General features: G+C 43.9%; 1 protein-coding gene across 3 annotated transcripts in view; it reads left to right on the forward strand.

Annotated features, from left to right (window-relative positions):
- The window catches only part of RPS6KC1 (ribosomal protein S6 kinase C1), a 98,471-nt gene that overhangs the window by 57,469 nt on the left and 17,992 nt on the right, over positions 1-23,010 (forward strand). For all 3 annotated transcript variants that reach the window (XM_077925569.1, XM_028724667.2, XM_028724669.2), the window contains 4 exons: positions 10,757-10,804; positions 12,988-13,120; positions 19,130-20,653; positions 20,925-21,014. In XM_077925569.1, the coding sequence (XP_077781695.1) occupies positions 10,757-10,804; positions 12,988-13,120; positions 19,130-20,653; positions 20,925-21,014 (1,795 nt within the window). The remainder of the gene's footprint in view (positions 1-10,756; positions 10,805-12,987; positions 13,121-19,129; positions 20,654-20,924; positions 21,015-23,010) is intronic.

A 23,010-nucleotide genomic window follows, 5' to 3' on the forward strand; every position in this document is an offset into this window, starting at 1 on the left:
GTTAAGTATAGCCAATTAGTGATCCAAGTCAAACTTGGGTGACATGCTAATGAAATGGGCTGTTTAACTTTTAAAGGCGCACTTCTTCATTCAGCATTTAATCTGCCAGCCTTTTGATGGTTCCTTGTAGTCACTCAGATGAGGTTTATTTCTTTCATTTATTTGAAAATTTTAAACGTGCCCTTTCATAATGTGTGCATTTGATCTGTACTCTAAATTCTGAGTTTAGCACCTCAGTTGCGAGGTGGAAATGCCTGGTTCATATACCAGTTCAGTCACATACTCTCACAGGATAGTGTTACCAGGGACAGAGGATGTGTGACCTGCAGGGTGTGTTTGTATTTGTGTCTGTGTGTTTATGTGTGTTTGTGTAATGGAGAGAGAGAGGGAAATGGGTGTGGCTGTATGCTTTCCCACAGCAAGCATTGGCTCCTCCTACTCTTGCTGTGCTGCTGGCAACTCTTTTCCAAGGGAATGTGATTCTTCATGGTGAGCAGGGACATTCTGTATCTTTGACTTAGGTAAACAACCCGCACTCTTTCTTAGGATAAGCATACTTACACGGTTATAAGAATTATTGAGACAACGAATATGAAGCATGAGACCTGCTATAGAAATCACACACAGAGACAGAGCAAATCAGGAGTCTTCATATATTATATATAAGTCAAGACTCTTGACTTGCATAACATTTTACTTGGAGTGATGGTTACAGATGCCCAACCCTTCGATATCCAAAATATTGAAAATGCCAGATTCCCAAAGCATGTGGACTAGTTCAGGCATAGGCAAACTCGGCCCTCCAGATGTTTTGGGACTACAACTCCCGTCATCCCTAGCTAACAGGAACCAGTGGTCAGGGATGATGGGAATTGTAGTCCCAAAACATCTGGAGGGCCGAGTTTGCCTATGCCTGAACTAGGCTCATGCACTAGAATTCTTCTGGCAGCTGAGACTGTCCTCTGTTTGCTAGAAATGGAAATGGTTGTTGAGGGGAGGGAGTTGGATATGTTAAGCTGAGAAGGAGGGAGGAAGCAGGTTTCTTTCTGTACAGCCCTCCCAGCCAAGGTCCCAACACTCTGTTTGGATGCTGGAGCCATTTGCACCCATTGCCAGATCAGGACTTTGCAAGTGGCTCAAATTTCTTATTATTAGTATTAATTAATTAAATTTCTATACCACCCTTCATCCGAGGATCACAGGGCAGTTTGCAATATAAAAACACAAAAATACACAACACAGTAACAAGCAAAACAATACTCCTCACAAAACTGAACTGAATGCTTCTCCAATAACTGTTGTCTCTTATATTCCCCTCTACCTCTGGTGTTCCTCTACGTCATATTTCATTCTGTTAGCCTATTCAGGCAGGGACTACCAATGTTTCTTCTTGCTACCCTGTAAGGGACCTTGTACACTGATAATCATGTTCTTATTGCACTGTGTCCATGTTCAGAAATATGATTGCTGTTGGGAAGGAGTGGGCAACCCACTGCTTGTTGGTTAGAAATAAAGACACAAGAAATAAAGACACAAGAAATAAATACAAATACCTGATGGATGTCAGTGCAGTAAAACATGTGGCCTTGGGACTAACTAGTAACATCTCCCTTTCGATGTATGATGCATTAAGCTTGCAACGCTAGGAGACCTCTCAGTAATGTCTTGCCGCCTGGATTGCAGACCTCTTTGGTCAGAGCGCTTAGATTTGAGTCAATTTAGTTCCATTTCCTCCAGTGTCACTAGGTCAGGCTTGTAAGTCAACGTCTTTTTCATTCTCATCTGCTTACATCTACTTATAAGGGTCTGATCTGGTCTGGTGTTCCTTTCTTTGCGTATTTATTAAAGAGCCTAGACGGCAAGAGCAATTTGACCAAGCCGATGATAGCTTTCAGCTGTGTATACTGTATAAATCTGTAAGACGGTGGGATGGTCCAGGAACGACTTAACCTCCTAATCCTTCACCAGGAGGGATGGAGCAGATAGCTGCAAGTCTTGGGGTGCATCCATGTGTGGGATTCATCCACTGCTGGTGCACAAGCCAGAACTGTTTGCATAGGAGCAGGACGGAGCTTGAGCACTTCAGCGGCAGAGACCTATGAGATGCTGGCAGTCTGTTAGCGGAAGGCAACAGTCACTGCCTTCTAGGCCAGCCTTGCAAATAAGGGAAAAACAGAACCCAAGATCAGCAAATACAGAGCTTGCCAGATGTGCTCAGCCTCTCTTTTGCTCTCACTTGCTGGCAAGCAGAAATCAAGAGGAAGAAAGGGCAGCCAGCAAATGAGGATTTTTTTTGCCGCCTGAAGGAGGTTTTTGCAGGTGGTCTAGGGCCAGGAATAGCCAACTGGCAGACCAGAGACTGAACCAGTTTTATTTAGCTCCTTGTGGTCTTACTTTTCTTTAATCAATGCGTGGCGGAAAAAAGAAGATGACGAAAGCGAATTGCAAGGAAAGCAAGGGGTTTCCCCACATTTGTAAGATAAGAACTTCAATCCCAATTTAATATTAAATCTCTCTTTGGATTTGCAATTCAATACCCTGGCAGTCGTGTCTGCGAGGAGGCCAGGTTGTGTGGTGAAAATACACCCCTCTCCATCCCGCATCAGGGGAAAAGTTTCCAGAGATAGAAAAGTTGGTTGCTTTAGGTGTAGGCCATGCAGCAAACATTACATGTCTTATGGTATTGCCCAAAGAATCCTGGGAATTATAACTTGGCAAAGATGCTGTCCTTCTCTGAGTTCTTGGAAAGAGCAAATTCCTGTATGGTGCCCATATGCCCCTTTCCCCTGGGCCTAGCAGCAGCTTCAGTGTATGTGGAGCAAATAGATCGGGGTGGTGGTGGCATGGGGGAAAGGGGGTAAATGCTTCCCCTGCAGCGCTGCTTCCCCCTATCAGATCACATTAGTAGCTCGTGTATCTGCTTTGAAGTAAAGAAGGCGACACAGGGGAAATCCAGTCACAGGTTTCTTTGTGGCGTTTGCCCTCCTAGGTGACATCATACTGGGTCATAAGGAAAGGGTTAAATGAGTGTGAAGTGATTGGCTAGTGGGAACCCAAGGGGAGGAGTTAGAGTTAGTGTTGTTAAGGCGTTAGTCGGGTGTTAGAGAAGAGAGAGGGAGGATAAGTCTGTGGGTTGGGATAGTTTGATGTGAGAGAGTGAGAGAATCTGTTACGAGGAGTCAGATAGACAGTTGGGATAATTAGTTAGAAGTTATTAGGAAGGTATAGGCTGGTAAGAACCTAAGATTAAGAGACTGACAAGAAACCACCTGAAACCATAAACTTGTTAAGGCTTATAAAATAAACTTGTTTATTTGGTTTAAGGTTAACAACTGCCTGGACTCACTGTGTACCCGAGAGAAACGGGTTGGTGGCAGCAGGGAAGCAATCACAGTGGTGGCACAGGGATTAATAGACCGTCAAACGTCCGGGGACCCTGTGTGATCGCCACATTCTCACATAAAACATGTACTCTGACCCTCAGTTTCATAGAGCATAGAGCTGTAGAGTTGGACGGGACCACAAGGGTCATCGTAAGTCCAACCCCTGCAGTGCAGGAATCTTTTGCCCAACATTGGACTTGAATTCATGAGCCTAAAATTTAAGAGTCTCACGTTTTACCGACGGAGATACCTTTGTGAAATTTCTTTATTTTATACTCCTTGGGTCTCCATTTGGGATTCTGTTTTACACCAGCCAATGGAAAGTATTGAGGTGCAGACCTAGGACATTGTCTTACACCGAGTTGGACTATTGGTCCATCTAGTTCAGTACGGTCTACACTGACTGGCAGCAGCTCTCTGGGTTTTCAGCGCAAACTGGAGAGGCCAGGGATTGAACCTGGGACCTTCTGCATGCAAGGCAGATGCTCTACCACCCAGCTATGCCTCTTCCCATAAAGCGCTGAATGTCTTACGGAGTTTTGCAAACAAAAACTGATCCAGGGAAGCAGAATTGAGTCCCTGTGGGGTGTTTTACTACCCCCTGATACGCAAATTGTCCCTCCGAATCCATCTATGCAAGTTTCTGTTGAAGGAAAAGCCGACTGGAGACAGGCGCATTTTATTCCTGGCTCGTAGTTCATCTAGTTGTGTCCCTTGTGACCTTGGCTGGGAGTTGAATAAGGTGACTTCGCGATTCGCCATATTCCCTTTTTCTGGTGGCTTGCCTGTTGCCCGCCTCTGGGCTTTCGGCTCCCCTCCCTTTCTGCTGACTTCTGCAGCATTCCTTCTGTCTCTTATCTTGGCGCTTTGATGCATATGTTCTGAAGGTGGCCACCGTGACTTGGGGTGGCAGCAGATGGTAAACCTTCAGGCTGCCACCAGCTAGGCTGGTGTTAAGTTGGAAACTTTGCTTTTGATGAAGAGTCAGCAGTGCATATGAAAGAGCTCTTGCTGCAGAAGTATCTTTTAATTAAAAAAAATTAGCATACCGAAACAGTTGCTAATTTCTGTGTGTTTAAAGGTTTGTTTGTTTTTTAAAAAAAATCAACTCTTTTCTTTAGGCTAAATTGTGGTTATTTTCCAGCTTAAAAACAAATAAACAACCCTCCAGTTTTTGTTTTTTAAAAATGCATTTATTTATTTTCACAAAACTTTTCTTCCCTTCTCCTTTTTTTGGTAAACAAAACTGTTCGATCCCAATTATTTTATTTTATAGTGACGGGGTGGAACGGGGAGTAATTTAGATTTTGCCAGCCTAAGTCTTCATGTGGAGCCAAGGCTGCAATGCTGTGCAATCCTGGGACTGAACCCCATTTATTTCAGTGGAAATGTTTTTAAAGCATCCATATGGGCTGCAGGTTCCTTGATTTGCAGTTAAGTACCGTAATTTCCCATCTATAAGACGCCCCCATGTATAAGGACCCCCCCACTATTTTGGGGGACTCAGTTTTAAGAAAATGAGGGGAGACGGCCCAAAGCTGTTGAGCTTCTCTCCCCATGCAGCTACGGGCAGGAAACACTCCCTAGATTGTTTCCCGTGCGCAGCAGCATCGAGGGAAGTTGCGCTCCCGTCAACCAGCTGGCTGGTGGTGTGTAGCTCCCCCCCCCACTACCCGTGTATTGGACAACCCCAGTTTTTGGCATAATTTTTAGTCAAAAAACCTCGTCTAATACACGGAAAAAATACGGTACACCTTTGCACAGTTACAAAGTTACAATAACAGTATTTGTGTCAATCCTCAACTTTGGGGACGTAAAAATAAAGTGGGATTATTTCTTTATTTCTTGTTTTGCAGCCCTGCCCTCTTCCGAAATTACCGTGTTACTGTCTTAGATATCGTTAATGTTCCCTTGCTGCTCCACTTACAATAATTTGTCCTAATTTTACATGCAATTTTTAGAGCTTTATACTGCTGACTTGGAGACTGAAACTACTGTCAAAGCACAAAGAGGCCTTTGAAGGCATTGACTTGGTTTTTCCTCTTACTGTTTCAATGTGATCTGTATATTTGTCTTTAAAGCATTAGTAAAGGTTTTGTAGTCAGCTGGGTTTTTTTTTAATAAAAAAAACCTCACTAAGTTGTCGGAGAGGCAGTTGTGCAGTTTTGTCATTTTAGGCTCAGTGCTTAATGGTCTTAATGGGGACACCCACCCACACCCTGTTTAGATGGTAAAGTGGATCAAATTGTTCGCTTCTAAATGCGGAACTCCGGCTCTGCTGTGTTTTCTGGCCCTTCTGCCCCACATAGCTGTGTGGGACCCTGGAATCCTGCCCCAAAGTCCTACTGTGATGGGCGCCATTATGGAGAGGTGCCATTTTGGCTGCAGAGCAGTTGAAAGCAAACCAGAGAGAACCAGAGGCCCCTGTCCAAATACAGCCGCTTTGGGGATCATAGCCTAGTCTTTTCTTTCTGCTTTGCTCATCTAGACTAGAGCAAAGGGACTATAAGAAGGTGCCTTATACAGTCGTACCTCGGAAGTGGAGCGGAATCTGTTCTGGAAGTCTGTTCGACTTCCAAAACGTTCAGAATCCAAGGTGCGGCTTCCGATTGGCTGCAGGAAGCTCCAGCAGCCAATCGGAAGCTGCGGAACCCACATCGAACGTTTGGGTTCCAAATAAAGTTTGCAAACCAGAACTTCTCACTTCCAGGGTTGCGGCATTTGGGAGGCAAAACATTCGACTCGCAAGGCGTTCAACTTCCGAATACGACTGTACTGAGTCAGACCATGGGTCCACCTAGCTCAGTATTGTCTACACTGACTGGCAGAGTCTCTCCAGAGTTTCAAGCCCTACCTGGGGATGCTGCAGATTGAACCTAGAACCTTCTTTATCCAAAACAGATTCTTTACCACTAAGCTATGGTGAGGAAGGCTTGCATCCTTAGTGGCAGAACTTGCTAGCAGACTCCTTTGAGGGCTGACAGTGGAGTTGAGATGCTGCTTCACTCCATCCTAGTACAAGTAGTAGCTAATCAGGGGTTTAAAGTATGAGGTGATTGTGTTGGTTTAGAGTTCAGAAAGCTTTTTTTTTAAATCAGGGCTCGTTTTCAGATGTCACATTCACTGAAGCAAGATGAGCAGCACACTCCACAGTTAGGTTTGACTGGACCATCCAGGGGTCCTTTACCTTTTTTACCTTTACAGGTACAGCCAGGCAACGTATCACACTGATGGAGTCTCTTAACTCAATAAAAACTGCATGAGCATTTAATTTTTTAGCTGAGAATCGTATCACCAAGTCTTGGGAAGTACAAAATCAGAAGGATAATTATATTCTGATCTTCACAATTCATCCAGCAGGGCATGTCAGTTCACATCGGAATTCACAGAAATCATATTCCTCAAGCCTCCCTGGTCAAAACATCTTAATTTTGTCAGGTGAAGATTTAGACGGCAATCCTAAAGACATAAAAACAAGGGAAAGCCCTATTAAACATAAATGACTGACTTCTGGGTAAACCTGCCTAGAATTTCACTGGTGGGCAAACAGTTGAGATAATGGTGGCTTCTTGGGCATGTGGCCATTTGGCAAGTCATGAATGCTGACAAAATGGTGGTTCACCGCCCATGGAAATGTATGAAATCTGACGTGAGCCAGGAGGTGGTATGCTGTGATCTTACCACATGTATTAGTGATACGTATATCAGAGCCTTCATAAAAATAGACGATATTTCTGTGGCTATACCAGTGCATCTGCTTCTACGCTATTTACTAAAAAAGGAAAGAGGTTGGAGGTTCGAATTCATGTGACAGGGTGAGCTAACGTTGCTCTGTCCCAGCTCCTGCCAACCTAGCAGTTTGAAAGCATATCAGTGCAAGTAGAAAAATAGGTACCACTGTGGCGGGATGGTAGAGGACGTTTCCGTGCACTCTGGTTTCCGTCACGATGTTCTCATGTGCCAGAAGCAGTTTAATCATGCTGGCCACATGACCCGGAAAGCTGTCTGCGGACAAACGCTGGCTCCCTTAGTCTGAAGCAAGATGCCGCACCCCACGGACACCTTTGACTGGACTTAACCATCCAAGGGTCATTTACCTTTACCTTTACTTAAAAAACAAGGTTGCTAAAAGGAACAGTTCTCTGTTAAAACAAAATGGAAGTGTGTATTGTTAGGATTGGCTTTCCTCTTTTTACCTTGCTGGTGAATTTTGAGCGTAGAATTTTCACAGTTGCAAGAAAATTGGTGCCTGCTTCCATCAAGGCCTGACGTGAAAAATAGGAGGATTGCTGGTGAATTTTGAGCGTAGAATTTTCACAGTTGCAAGAAAATTGGTGCCTGCTTCCATCAAGGCCTGACGTGAAAAATAGGAGGAGATCGAAGATTGGTGAGCAGTGCTTGACGAAGTGGTTGGCCATTGTTTCCAGCTTTGAGTTGGCAAAGCTCAGCAAAAATGGCGCTTCTGCAGTTGACAAGAATAGGATGTGGGTGAGCTGTGCTCAAGGTCATTTGTGGAGATTCTGGGGAAGAGTTGATGTGGCTTGTGGTCAACATGTGACCTACTCCTGCTTAAACAATTAAGAGCCACCCCACATACTAGTTGGGAGGTACAGGAAGAATTAAAGGGAGCATTCTTTTAATGGTATTTGTCCCAATAATGATATGCTATCAAAGGTAATTATTTCATGACGGCTTGGTTACAGCAGTTGTTTTATCCTGAAATGAAAGTCTGTGTTGGGCGCTTTTGATTGGGAAGACGATCATATCAAATTAGTCCAAATTAGATTTTTGTCTTTATAAAGGTGAGCAAAGCCATGAGCAGTGTTATTAAATTGGTATGTTCTAGCCTACAAATGATCCAGCCCTCTTGTGGGTTAAAGAAGCTATTATTCTGTCCTTTATGCTGACGGCTTCACTACCGATTAGCCTTGTGTTGGTATTCTCCCCCCCCCCCCCCAAATAAATGCTTGGCTCCTTATGATCTTTGTGTATGCAATGATAATATTAATACAGAGTCGTAGGCCCATTCATTAAGAAATGACTCTAAAATGAGGTTGCTTCATTTAAAATTGGAGAGCTGCAGATGTTGTGTGCAGACGTTTCTTTTTCGGAATTAGCCGTATGGCTTATAATTTCCAAGTGGCTAAAGCTCTTGTTAGCAAGAGTGCTGGGGTGTTAAGAATGGCCCTATAAATAACTTTAAGAAGGGAAGTTGAAGGTGCTTCTTTTTAAAGACTATTGTTAACTAAACATTATTGCCAAGCAGATGGAAAGCATTCACCAGCCTGATGTTTTTACTCTAATTATATTATCTCCAGTCCTGTACGGCTCAGTTGAAGAGGTGTATCCAGGGGCCAATTTATAATCATTTAACCAACACCTGTTTGGGAAAAATTGACAGTCAAAGGGCACATTTAAAAAAAAATCACATATGTTCTTGTATTTACTGCCTCAATGTGAATGTTAGCTAGCTGAAAACAAACTTGGTTGAAAAGACAAAGTCCCTGGGAAAATTGATGTATCACTTTCTAAGCATTTTTATCTATTTTAATTTGGCATGTCTTTTCCACCCTTGCCTTGTGGCTAAACAGGGAGACCACAGCTCAATTTTCCTGCTATGATTTATCCTATCAGTTCCTAGTCTGCTTTTAAATAGCCCTGATTTGCAATCTTATAAAATCTTGATGGGAAACTCACCAACCTAGGGACATAGAATCAGCACTTGTGTGTATGTATATGCTAGAAGTGAATTCATTTATCTGAGTGCTGTTCTTCATGTAGCCAAAATGGCATTACACGCCTGCAAGGAAAAGTATCATCCCACTTGGGAACGAACCCTAGGGTTTTCCGAAGTACAAATAATATTTCCATGGAGTGGAGAGACTGCGGGGAGGGAGAACACCTCAAAAACATAATAGCAAGGACTGAGCCTTTTCAATGGGCAAAGAGTGATGACTGTCTGTTGGCAGAGGCGGGGGCCGTGGAAAATGGGTGGAAGAGGGAATAGAGTGACTTTTCTGGACACGAACCATGAATATGCCACACCATTTTGTTACTGATCTCCATGAAGCTAGAATTATTACCTAGCGTTTTGGAACTTTTATTGAATGTTGCTTTTATTGCATGTTGTTAGAAGTCTTCATTGTATTAACTGGGATAAATAATAGAATCATAGATAATTTACAATACACAAATAAACAAACTATATACTAGGGTTGCCATATTTCAGAAAGTGAAAATCCAGATGCAGAAGTTGTTGAGCTTTCCCCCCCCTCAAAATAAATAAAATAAAATGGAAGTTTTTACCTATATTTTTTTTTAGGAAAATTGCTAAAAAATCAACATTGCCAATATGGGCTGCCATATGCCCGGGTTTTCCTGGACATTTTAGCCACTTCCTGATAATTCCAGCCAGACACCATTTTCAGCAGATGAATCCCGGCTATGACTGGTAAATTCCGGACGTATGGCAGCCCTACTATATATGAGATCTTTAAATGTCCACAATACGCATATGGATCATGCTCTGAATGAGTTCTGCAACAGAAGCTCTTTAGCTTTGGGGGAAATCTTGGTATGAGGATCAAACATGATTCTAGAAGTTCTGACCACTTGCAGGTGTCTGTGTTCAGAGTATCTGGATAATTGCCACTGGATAAGGACCGGAGCTAACCATGGGCATCCCTGTAGCAAGTTTACACTTCAGATATTCAATAAATACAAGCCCAAATTAGGTGTCATCACCCAACCATTTATGACTATGAGATAAACCAGGACATTAGCATTGACAAAGGTAATGCTAACACATTGGGCGAGGGTGGTGTAGCTGTGGCTGTGTTCATCATATTTGAGAAGAAAGTGGACTTCTCTCGATTTTGTTCTAAGCTGATGCAGTCATATTCTGCAAAGGGTCTGATTTGCACAACAGATAAGACTCCTATTAAAAGTTGCTTCTTCCTCTGTCGCTCATACATTGTTCTCCTGCTGTGGCAAACTGGTTCTCTGTAATGCCCCTCTCAAAACAAAGCAGCAAAGTCAGTGGTCCCTGGGTGGGAACATACACATTATTAAAATAGTAGATAGCAAACACTCTAAAATCAAGTGGGAGTTTGAGTGTTGTGTACTGGTGTGTAAAGGCTGATAACACCCCACTATCACGTTGCATTCTTGAATGACCCACTGTCTTGTTAAGCTTTTGCAGCATTGCTGTTTTTCTAAAAATGCAATGAGTTGTTGCCTATATTCGAGGGTTTTTGTAGAGTTCCTTTGCGGGGGTCTTGTACTCTCTGATATACAGAGAGGAGGCCATAAGAGCTGTTCCGTGAAAGCTCATACAAATTGCCTGCATTTTTGTAATTGCTGGTTTCATTTAGGTTTTGCTGGTAATGGATACTAGGACACAGCAGACATTTATACTGAAGGTAAGTCATTATTTTTTCCTATATCACTTGGTGCGCTGATGTTTGTCTCCTCGCCTGCCCACAGATTCAGTCAACAAAATCAAGACCCCAAAGTGCCACAGCCACTAATTGATAAAGCCTTGAACAACTAAGGTCCAGGGTACCTTAGGGGCCCAGCTGAACCCTTATATCCCAGCTTGATCACTGAGATAATCTGTCAGAGTATTGCTGGTTATCCCCTGAGTTGGTGAGGCTCATATGGCATCAACACAAAATAGAGCCTCTTGCTTGTCTGCATGGAGGATAGAGAGGTATGTGTGTAGAAACAAACCTTAAGGACCACCTCTCTCCATATGAAACTGCCTGGACCCTGAGATCACCTTCTGAGGGCCTTCTTCAGGTGCCTCCTCCAGGAGAGCTCCAGAAGGTGGCACCCAGAGAATGGGCTTTTTCTGCAGTGGCTCCCTGTTTGTGGAATGCTCTCCCCAGGGAAGTTTGGCTGGCGCCTTCATTGTACCCCTCTAAGTGCCTGGCAAAAATGTTCCTCTTCAACCATGCCTTTGACTGATTGAACATCCGATACCCCTTTAAATGTGTTGTGGAAGGGGAGGAGTATGTCTTTGTTCTTATTTTTATTATGTATTTTTTATATTGTAGATATATGGGTATAGGGTTGTTGTTGTTGTTGTTTTTTAGTCGTTTAGTCATGTCTGACTCTTCGCGACCCCATGGACCAGAGCATGCCAGGCACTTCTCTCTTCCACTGCCTCCCGCAGTTTGGTCAAACTCATGCTGGTAGCTTTGAGAATACTGTCCAACCATCTCGTCCTCTGTTGTCCCCTCTCCTTGTGCCCTCCATCTTTCCCAACATCAGGGTCTTTTCCAGAGAGTCTTTTTTTCTCATGAGGTGACCAAAGTATTGGAGCCTCAGCTTCAGGATCTGTCCCTCCAGTGAGCACTCAGGGCTGATTTCCTTAAGAATGGATGCGTTTGATCTTCTTGCAGTCCATGGGACTCTCAGGAGTCTCCTCCAGCACCATAATTCAAAAGCATCAATTCTTCGGCTCAAATTTAATAAGTAATAATAATAATAATAATAATAATAATAATAATAATAATAATAATGAACAAAGGCAAATGTTACATTCCTACCTCTGACGACTTTTGGTTCTGGCCTTGCCAACCGCTGGTGTGTGGCCCCCAGAAGCGAATATGAGCCCCCCTGGTTTCCATACTGTTTGTGGAGTTTAGCGCACAAGGGGAAATCGCATGACACCGTCAGGCTGAAAAAAGTCCCCCACTTTCCACTTTCAGGATATCCGCCTCTCCTGAACCATCTATGATGCCTTTTATTGTTGTGCCTGAGATTATGATAGGAAAAGGTGTTCCGTGAGGTCTGTGTCAGCTAAGGGTGGCAATGCAACATCTCCTTCTGTCTCCTCTTAGCAAGTTTGTAAAACAAAATGCGCAATGTGAAGCCATCAAATGGATGCTTATGACCTTTGTGTAACCTTTGCCAATCTGGTGGCCCCCAGATTTTTAGGACCACAAATCCAAAACATCTGGAGGGCACCAGGCTGGCAAAACCTGCTTTAGTTTCCTGAAACACATTTTATCTGTATGTTTACCAGCAGCAAGGCTCCCCTCATCACACTTCCCTTTGCCCATGCCACCTTTTGAAGTAATAACCTCTTTGGGAAACAAACCGTGTCACGCCATCATGCTGAGGGAAAGACAGAGCGGTGTGTGCTTGCTCCTAACCCATTAAAAGTGGGTCGGAGTATGTGTGTGTGTCTGTGTAGGGGGGAAGGCTTGCCTATGAAACGTGGGTGGATGTAAAAATTTGCACCTTACTCTCCAACTTAAAGCACGACACCCACCCACCCTCCAAAATAGATTTTTAAAAAAAGGTCACGGGGAAATAACAGAGTGTCATCCTGATGACTTGGTTTGCGAGAGATTCTAATGAAAACATTGACCCATGTAATTGATTTTAATGGGAGCTTTGTGCCATCTTCTGTTCTCTGGACCTGCGCCAGATGCCATCAGCAGGGCCTCGGGGGACCGAGGGCCATAGAGCAGCAGATGAGTGGCTTCTCTGAAGCCTGGAGTAACTCGGATAGATTAGTTTGGTTGATAAACACCGAGCACAGCATGCTGCAAAGGCAACTGAGGGTACAACTGACCTTTTTGTTCTCTGTCAGGGTCTAAGGAAAAGTAGCGAGTACAGCAGGAAGAGAAAGACCATCATCCCCCGCTGTGTGCCCAACATGGTGGCCCTGCACAAGTACATCATCTCGGAGGAGTCGGTCTTCCTTGTACTGCGCCATGCGGAAGGTGGGTCTGCCGCTTCAGATCTCTTGCAGGAGGGATCGGGGAGGGGAGGAGGAGGAGGAGAACGATGCTGGCTTTTCAGTCAGCGGCATCCCGGAGTTAGAGGGCTGTCTTTCAAGCCAGAGGTTTTGGAGGCACGGCTGCAAAGTACATAAATGCCACATGCCTCTTTCCGAATCGCTTGCTATGTGCAGTTCCCACTTTTTGCATTTTTGCGCTTGTCTTGGAAGTTTTCCCCAACCCTCATGAAGCACCAAAACACAGGAGGGCAACAGCTCTCAGTTTAAGAGGACCGCAGTACCAGTTAAAAGTTTGGGGGAGGGATGTGGGGAAGCCTTTTTCGCCGCTGCTGGCACTAAACCTCAGCCAACCTGAGCATTTGTACTGCCATGCTAACTCATGACTTGTTTTTAGTGCGTATGAATCTCCTATGCAAGTCGTGCACCTGGGATTTGTAATGCGTTTTTTTTTTTAATGTTTCTGGAGCAGTGCGGTGCACTTGCCATATTTCGACCCATATTGAGCGACAGCAAGTCCCTGTCCTGACCCAGAAATTTTTATTGAGTTTGTGATATATACATTACTTTGAGGCATTTTCTTAATGACAGCAGAAGCCTTTTGGCTTTCCAATATGTTGCTTGTTGCTGCATTTCAAACGTGGCAGTGCTCAAAACCCCCAGCCCAGCTGTGAGTGTGCAAGGCGATGGTGTGTGCAAGGTGGCTGCTTAATCAGCCTTCAAAATGAAATGTGTTGTGCAAAGCAGTGATGATACTCTCAGATAGGTTGTAGCCCAGCTACATCTGGGCAGCCACATGTTCCCTGCTCCTGCCATTAGACTATAAGGAGAGTGCTCCTGGCTCAGATCCAAAGTTCCATCTGGTCCAGCACCCCATTTCCAACTGTAGCCATCCAGATACCTCTAGAAATCCCAAAAGCAGGCTCCGAAGGCAACACCTGACCTCTGCCCCCCATGTCTGATTCTTAGCAGGTAGGCGACCTCTGAACATGGCTCTGTTTTAAAGCAGCCTGGTAAATAAACCCACAGAACTCAACCAGCTGGCAAAAATAGCTAACTTCCTCAATACACAGTTGCTGCTGATGAAGGGAAGGGCAAGCTGGTCCTCCCCAACCCCCTCATTCCATGGACAGAAACTGACCATAGTCAGAGTTGAAACTTGCTTCAGCAATGCTGATGGGGCAGTGTCCACCTCACCAGAGAACAGCAGAGAGCGGTAGACTCATAATCTGGGGAACCGGGTTCGCATCTCCGCTCCTCCACATGCAGCTGCTGGGTGACCTTGGGCCAGTCACACTTCTCTGAGGTCTCTCAGCCCCACTCACCTCACAGAGTGTTTGTTGTGGGGGAGGCAGGGAAAGGAGATTGTTAGCTGCTTTGAGACTCCTTCGGGTAGTGATAAAGTGGGATATCAAACCCAAACTCTCCTCAGGGGGCTGTGTGGCACACATAGCTCTTGTCTCACTCTCGCACTCCCCTGCACCTGACATTTGAGGCAGTTGTCTCACTCTGCCTAATGGTTAGGGATGGCCCTGCTTACCTGTTGAAGGCTTGCAGAGACAGGATAAAGAACTCTGTTCGCCTTACAGCCGCCTGCTGCATTTCTGTGCTGGATGTTGGGGTTGAGGGCTTCCTTCTTTGGGCAACCCACTTGGTTTCCTTGCTGGATGCAGACAAGAGACAGAGCACTCTGCCTTCCCTTCACCAGCCCATACTAGTTCCCTGAACTCGCCTGCATACAAGTCCATATTGCCCTTGCCTACCAGGCTTAAATGCATGGCTGTTCCTAACATGGGAGAAGTTAAACCCCTTGTAATCTTTGGCAAATGAGCTGGTTTCTGTTCTATGGTTAATATACCTAGCATCCATACGAGAATAATCACTGCTGCTTTTAATTATTATTTATTATTATTTTATTTTTTAAAGCAAGCTTTTTGTTGAGTTTCCACAGTCAACGCAGCAACTGATCTGGTTTTCTAAAAGGAAAAATAGCCAATGGCATCACGTAGGAGTTGAAAGCAGCACAGCAGAGTGGTGGCTTCCATGTCTTTAGGAAATTTGCTGGTATGTTCAGGAACAGGTGGCAAAGAATAATTACTTATTAACTCCCCCCACCCACCTGAATAACACAGGGATTTAAATATTTCTTACATTTAATTAGCCCTTTTGTTCAGAATGGAATGGAGCCTTAAAAAAGTACATTGCTGCTAATATCTCTTTACAGCAATCCCTCAGTTTGCATGGGGTTACGTTCCGGGGATTGCCCCTAAAGGCAAAATCTCATGTAATGGTGGGTGGGATTGCCAAAGTTTGTTTCCTCTTGCCCCCCCCCCCCCCTTTTCACTTTTGCTTAATTCTGGAATATATCCATCCAGTCATGTTTTAGAAATCCTGAGCTGCATTCTGGGAACCAGACTCCAAACAACAGAAAGCAGCAGTGCCAATGTTTTTCTTATAGTCGTATCCAGACATCATAGATCAATCTAGTAGAACCTTATCTCTTCTCTCTTCCTCCCCCCCACTGTCTCTCCCGCAACATCTTGGTCACGATGTATTAAATGTCTTGTTAAAGACGAGGACATCCATAAAGTGTCTGTTAGCTATGTCACAAAGCACTTGGCTAGATGTAATGTGATGGAAAGCCAATCTGAGGCTTCACTACTACTTAGCGGTGTCAGTGCCAGAAATTGTTGAAACAGATGCTTGTTTATGCTTAAAAAGAGTTGACACTTCCCAACAGCCACTTAGACGCTGATATCCGTCAAAGCCCTCCCCACCCCTGGCCCCCCAGACTCCTTTAAAACAGTCTGGGGGGCAAGGGGTGCGAAGGGCTTTGACGGATATCGGAGTTTAAGTGGCTGTTAGAAAGTGTCAACTCTTTTTAAGCATAAACAAGCTGGAGTTCATATCCATCTGGAAAGCACTCAAGAAACTTCAAAATGAAGATGTTTCCTGTTAGCAGACGCTGATATTGTAGCAGGACAATACTATAGTAGCCTTATATCTTTCCTGTCTACATTCTTAAGGGTCATGCGTGTGGATGTAGAAAGGCACTGTTTTCCATTCTGCCGTGTCTTCGTCTCAGTGCGGCACTGTTTCTTTAACACTGCAGTTCATCTTCTGCCCCAAAGTACATTATTCATTTCACATTATCTTCTCAATAAATTATTCTGACCTGATCATTTTAGTGCAAAGGAAGCACACTGTAAATTGAGCGGTGGTGGGATAATCAGTTGTGTATTGTTTTGTGCACTGAGCGAAACAACAGTGAATATCAGTCATATTCACTGGATTGATTTCTGTTCCAGACAAGGGACAAATAAGTGAACCTCCTTCAATCCCTGCCCCCAGCCCCATTTTCAGTAGACTTCTCTGACGTCTCTAGTCAGAAGTACTGCCAGCTGTACATTTTGTTCTATGGACAGAAAGCAGGAAGCGCGTGTCCCGTCCCCCCAAAGACTCTCTTTAGCTTGACACAAAAATTGTTCAGTAAATATAAACCGCTTTTGGGAGATGGCTCTTACCTGGACCTAGCTTGGTGGTGTGTCTCAAGGCAGCTTACAACATGAGAAGATTTACATAATTACAAACATAACAAAAGTAGTCATGAATAATAAATAAAACACATCTAAAAGTTGATGCGTGTTGGTGTCCATCTGCCTCAAGAGACAATGGAGTGTCCCTTCAGGGGTGAAGTCAAACCACTGTGTTAGCAGCACTGGAGTGACCTTTCCAAGGTGCAAACCTGGGCGGTGTGTATGGAGATCCTGGGCTGCCCAGATGACAAGACAAGATCTTAGCCTCACCAATTGTGGTCCAGAGCAAAAAGTACACAAGCAAATTGAAGAATATCCGTATAAATAGCAAATCATAAGATCTAACAGTAAAGATGCAAAAATGAATATCAATAGTAGCAACAGCATGCGTCCCCCCCCCAAGCAAACCCCCAAAAGTCATTCTGTCATTCCCTTCAGTCATTCAGCCCAAAAGTCTGAATGACTGAAGGGAAGCTACATGGATATTTAGATGCTGACATGGAAAATGTCTATTAGACAGCTGATGCAAGGGACTGGACCTGGGACCTTTTGCATGCAAAGCATGCCCTCTACCTATGAACCTTTCCTAATTGCTAATAAGGTGCAATATTTAAGGAAACTCCTTTGCATCAATTGATTTCCCCAACCCCCTGATATTTTTACATGCATTAGATGGCCAGTAGTGCACCAGCTCTGCCTAATGCATTTAATTGATCTTATCCATCGCAGTACAAGATAGAAAAGATTATTAGTGTGTCATTTATAAAGACATAATTACATACCCAGAAGGAAATATTGCTCCTCTGTAACCTAGATTGGGCATTTTGAGGTGTCTTTGTATGAAATAAAATCATTGATTCTGTTTCTCTATTTTTTTTTTTTAAGTGTTTACATATTTTTACTTTGGTACCTTTCCCATAACATTCATACAGAAATGACGATATATTCAAATGATTTTCATTGGTTGAGCATTGAGGTGTGCATCAACATCGAAAATGGGGTTTTCCTTTATTTTCACTCTCAGCTTCTAAAAACAGTTGTGCGGTGTTTTTTTCCTAACTTTTGGGAGTGCATTGATCAGAGTAATGACAGGTTTCAGAAAGCATCTGAAATTAAGAGCTTAGAATTGTATTTATGATGATGCCAATTATTTATAAAGCGGCATCAGTAAACATGGCACTTTGTAGAGCAAAATGCAGGTCCCTTTCCCCCAAGAGTTTAAAATCTAAATTTAGATGGGCGGGACACAGTGAAAGGAGGCAGGGGAGGGGGGAGTAAATAGCTGAAAGCAAGCAAATCCACTTGCATATATTTAAGCTTTGTTTCCGCTAGGTATGAATTCTTAAGGGATAGAATTCTTGCGGATAGAGCACATGCAGAAGGTCTCAGGTCCCAGGAACTCTGCTTAGAAGAATAAGGTAGGAAGAGATAAGAATGGCTACTGCCTGACACCAGCCACAATACTCAATACAAGGCTAGGCGTATTAAAAGCCTGGTGTTATAAGGTAGCATCATATGTTCATAAGGATTTAAGAACTAGAAAACCTCCATGGAAAGGAAGGGACACAATGGGTAGGTGGCCGAGTTTGTAAAAGTAAACGTTAACAGTTGGACTTTAGGTAAATACATGCCCCTGCCTCTGAGAGCTCAAAAGAATTTCTAGTGATATTTCACATTGTATTCCCTACCTACCTATTAATATTAATTAATATTAATCAAATATCCTCTTCCTCCTCTTGCTGTTGCTCCTCCTCCTCCTCCCCCCCGCAGTATGTTTATGATTTGTTAAGCTTGTTAGGTGCTTGTTGCCTGAAGGTCTCCTACAACACATTTAAAAACATAAACATAAATATATTAGATCATAAAAACCAAACGAAACAGATGACTTCAGATGATTGTGTCAGACAAAAGCTTTCTCTGAAGTGTGACACGGTTTGATAGCGTTCGCTTATTACTGCCTGGTGGCATGGTATATATTTTTATATATCATGAGATTTTATGCTTTAAATTTCATACAAATTTGTGTAAATAAATGCACAAGAAAGAAACAGTTAGTCAACTAGCAATAATATGCTTCCTGAAGTCTTCCATTTGGGGTCCAACTTAAAGCTAATTGATGCTCATTTAAAGGTAAGAGTAAGGCGGGCAACTATTGACAGTTGCTTGTTTGCAAGGTTGGAGATGGGAAGGGCTTGACGAGATGGTCAGTGCAGATATATTGCTAATTTGTCTAAGCAGGGTTAGAGAATTAGAAGCAGACTGGAATGTAGTACGGACTATCTGTCATATGGGCATTCAACCCCTTCTCTTGCTTTCAACCATTCTTAACCATGGGTGCAACAAGCTAGGGTTGTTTGTTTCTTAACCTAGCATTTAGAACCAAGGGCAATTTGATGTTTTCCTGACATGCATGTCTGTAAAGAAAACACAATTAATCCCAATTACTTTATTTGTTGTAGGAGGCAAGCTGTGGTCTTATATCAGTAAGTTCCTCAACAGAAGCCCCGAAGAAAGCTTTGAAGAGCCCAAATCCAGAAGATCGAGTTCTACCAAAATACATTTGCACCAGGCAACTCCTAGCCCTCGAGATATTGGCAGCAGCATTGACTCTAGAGGAAGCAATGGTGGTGACATGCTGAAGGTGTTACCGCTGAAGACCAGTCTCACTCCAAGTTCTCAAGATGGCAGTAGTAACCAGGAAGATGGCCAGGAAAGTTCTCTCAAGTGGATTGATTCGGGGTCCAGTTCAGAGGAAGAATGCACTACAAGTTATCTAACCTTATGCAATGAATATGGTCAAGAAAAGGTCGACCCCGGATCGTTAAATGAGGAGCCTATTCTGAAAACAGACAATGGCAATCTCATTACCAAAGAACAGGGAGGCATCAAGGCACGTGATGAGCCTGCCAGTGGGAATTTGGGGTCCCCATTCACATCTCAGGAAGTAAACTTTTTTGCCGACGACGTTGATCAAGAAATTGTTAGTCCCACCCGAATATCAGAATCATTAAGTAAATCCAAGAACAGCCCCATGGAATTCTTCAGAATTGACAGCAAAGACAGTGCCAGTGAACACCTGGGGCTGGATTTTGGAGATAAACTTTACAGCTTAAAATCTGAGTCTTTGAAACAGTTTTTGTCCATGCCAGATCAGGAGAAGAGCCTCGATGCCATAGAAATCAAACTGGGCCCTGCCTACCAGGACACAATCAGCAGGGGCTCCAATGACTCGGTGCCCGTGATCTCCTTCAAGGATGTCGCCTTCGACGATGTGAGTAGCGTGGACGAAGGAAGACCTGACCTTCTGGTCAACCTGCCAGGCCTCACGGAGCAAACGAAAGAAGCCACGGCAGACGGGCCGGCTAAGCTGGCGGAGCAGAAGGGTGACAATTTGGAGAGCAAACTTTTGGAAACCCCTGACGTCTTGCAATTGAATAACAGCGCAGAGCAATGCAGAGGAGGCCTTGAGCCAAAGGTGGACCAGGTGGTGGGAGAAGACACTCAGGAAGCGATCAGGACATTCCACAGAGCTGCTAGTGACCCAGTTGGCTCCGGGGATAGGACTCTCTTTGGAGGGCTTGGAGCAGCCTCTGCGTCATCACTGGACGCATTCGGTGTGCAGGGAAGGTTGCTGACTTCTAAGGCGCAAGTGGGTGCTGAAGAACGTAGCTTAGATTTGGACAACGAGGCTGTTCTGCTGTTTTCTGATCAGGCGGAAGACTTGAGTAAAGAGGAAACCGCCTCTGCTATGTTTCACAAAGCAGAACGCAAAGAGTCAGGTGCGAGGGGCAGAGGAGAGAATGAGATACACCAGATATTTCAGGACCTCGACGAGAGATTAGCGCTAACCTCCAGATTTTACCTCCCTGAGGGCTGCGTTCAGAGATGGGCAGCTGAAATGGTAGTAGCCCTTGATGCCTTGCATCGAGAAGGAATTGTGTGCCGTGATTTGAACCCAAACAACATCTTATTGAATGATCGAGGTCAGGAACTTCTGCAAATGCATTTCTTTTTATTCGCTGTTGCTTCCAATTAACTGAGTAGGCGTTTTATCTTGTAATTAGTATCTTCATTTCCTGTCTAGAGCTTCATTATCAATGCAGCAAATTCACCCCCAGTAATAGCTTCTAGTACTTAATGATGCCATTATTCTTAATGATACTGTTTTTAGCTACAAAAGGAGTAATTACAGTTCACTTCTGCAGAAAATGGAAGGGAAAAATGTTTTGATTTCTCCTGTCGTTTTGTTTTTAGGACACATTCAGCTAACGTATTTTAGCAGGTGGAGTGAGGTTGAAGATTCCTGTGACAACGATGCCATAGAGAGAATGTACTGTGCCCCAGGTTAGAGCAATCACCTCAAATGTTTCACTTGGAAAACAGATTAGCAGCTTTCATTTTCTCATGGAGCTTTCATCCCATCCCACCCTCTGTTCCTTGGGAATACAAGCTGTTCAACATCTTCTAGCTCTTTTTTATTTTTATTTTTAATACGTTATTTTGGAATCTGAAATGCTGATAACTGAGCGTTGTTTAGCTGGAGAATGTCACTGAGAATTGTAGATTTAACACATATGCATTAAGGTTCTGAAAAGCCATGTTCTTTTAAGAGTGTGCAAACATCATCTATGTGTACTCCAGGGATGGGGAATCTGTGCCTCGGGTGGTGTTGGGACTCCTATTCCCATCAGCCCCAGTAAGCATGGCCAGTGGCTTGGCATGATGGGAATTGTAGTCTAGCAACATCTAGAGGGCTTGAGGCTCCCCATCCCTGACGTTATTCATGGAAATGAGAGCGCTGTTGTTAAAATATATCGTGCTTTGGGGGACATGTCGAAAATGCATTATGTGCCTTCTTGTGCTATCTTGCACAAGAGATGTTCCCAGTAGACTGTGTCTCTGTGGTGCTGAATGTGCCATGGATTCCCAGTACATCCAAACACAAGTAGCCAGGGGTGTACAAGAAGTGGCAGTGACACGTCTTTGTGACCTTTAAAAGTTCTAAAGATAATGTGGCGAGAATATGCTTTGTGTAGACAAATTTTCATGTCAAGTAAGCTGGGCTCCAGAGGAGGAAGGCTTAAAGAATTGCGGTGTTTCAGATTGGGAAATGCTTCTTTGTGAAAGAAAGTACTTCTTTTCACAGCATGTAGTTAAACTGTGGAACTCGCTGCCACAGGAAGCAGTGGCGGTGACCAATTTGATGGCTTTAAAAGAGGATTAGACAAAGTTCATGATGGTAAAGGCTATGCTTCTGAATACCAGTGTCTGGAAACAACGGTTGGGGTGGGGTGGGGGGTTGGGCAATGCTCTTGTGCTCAGGTCCTGCTTGTGGGCTCTTCACAGGCATCTGGTTGGCCACAGGATGCTGGCCACATGGGCCTTTGGCGTGATCCACCAGGCCTTTTCTTATGTCTTATGAAGGCAGCCTGAGACATTAATCAAGGAAGTGTCTGCTGAACATCCACGGGGAGACTGTTCTGTAAATAGGGCTCCCCAGTGGAAGAAGACCCCACCGAACGACTGAATAGGGAGATGCTCGGAGAAGAGCTTCAGAAGATAACCTTAATAGGCTGGCAGATTCACATAGACAAAGGGCCTCTTAGGACTTTATAGGTCACAGCCAGCACTTTCGCCCAGAAATAAATTGGAGGCCAGTGCAGTTTGTTTCAGCACCAGTCTTTTTGGTTAACATTTGTCAGTATCCCAGTTGTTGCATTCTGAACTAGTCATATTTTCCCAAAACACCTTTAAAACACATTGTGCTAATCTAACACAGATTAGATCAGATAGGTCTCTCTCAGGTGCAAGAGCCAGTGGGGATCTTATTGCCTCAGTAGGCCAGTGGGGTTCTAGAACTAAACTTCATACAGTGGTACCTCGGGTTACATACGCTTCAGGTTACAGACTTTGCTAACCCAGAAATAGTGCTTCAGGTTAAGAACTTTGCTTCAGGATGAGAACAGAAATCGGGCTCCGGCGGCGTGGCAGCAGCAGGAGGCCCCATTAGCTAAAGTGGTGCTTCAGGTTAAGAACAGTTTCAGGTTAAGTACGGACCTCCAGAACGAATTAAGTACTTAACCTGAGGTACCACTATAATCTCTTTTGATAAATTGCAAAGGGTTGGCCTGTGCCTGTCAGGGACTACTGCAAACTTGATAGACAGAACTGCATATTCTTTGCTTTTAATCCTCTAAAATGTAATGCAGTTAAGGAGGCATTGCTGCTAGGAATCCCTTCTTTCTGGAACTTTGATCTTACTTCTAAAAGCACAGATTGCGTTTGCAAACTTTCAGTTCTTAAAGTCATATATGGAAGCATTGCTTTGAGTAATGTTTAC

Source organism: Podarcis muralis, chromosome 3, assembly GCF_964188315.1.
Source record: "Podarcis muralis chromosome 3, rPodMur119.hap1.1, whole genome shotgun sequence".
Classification (NCBI taxonomy): Eukaryota; Metazoa; Chordata; class Lepidosauria; order Squamata; family Lacertidae; genus Podarcis; species Podarcis muralis.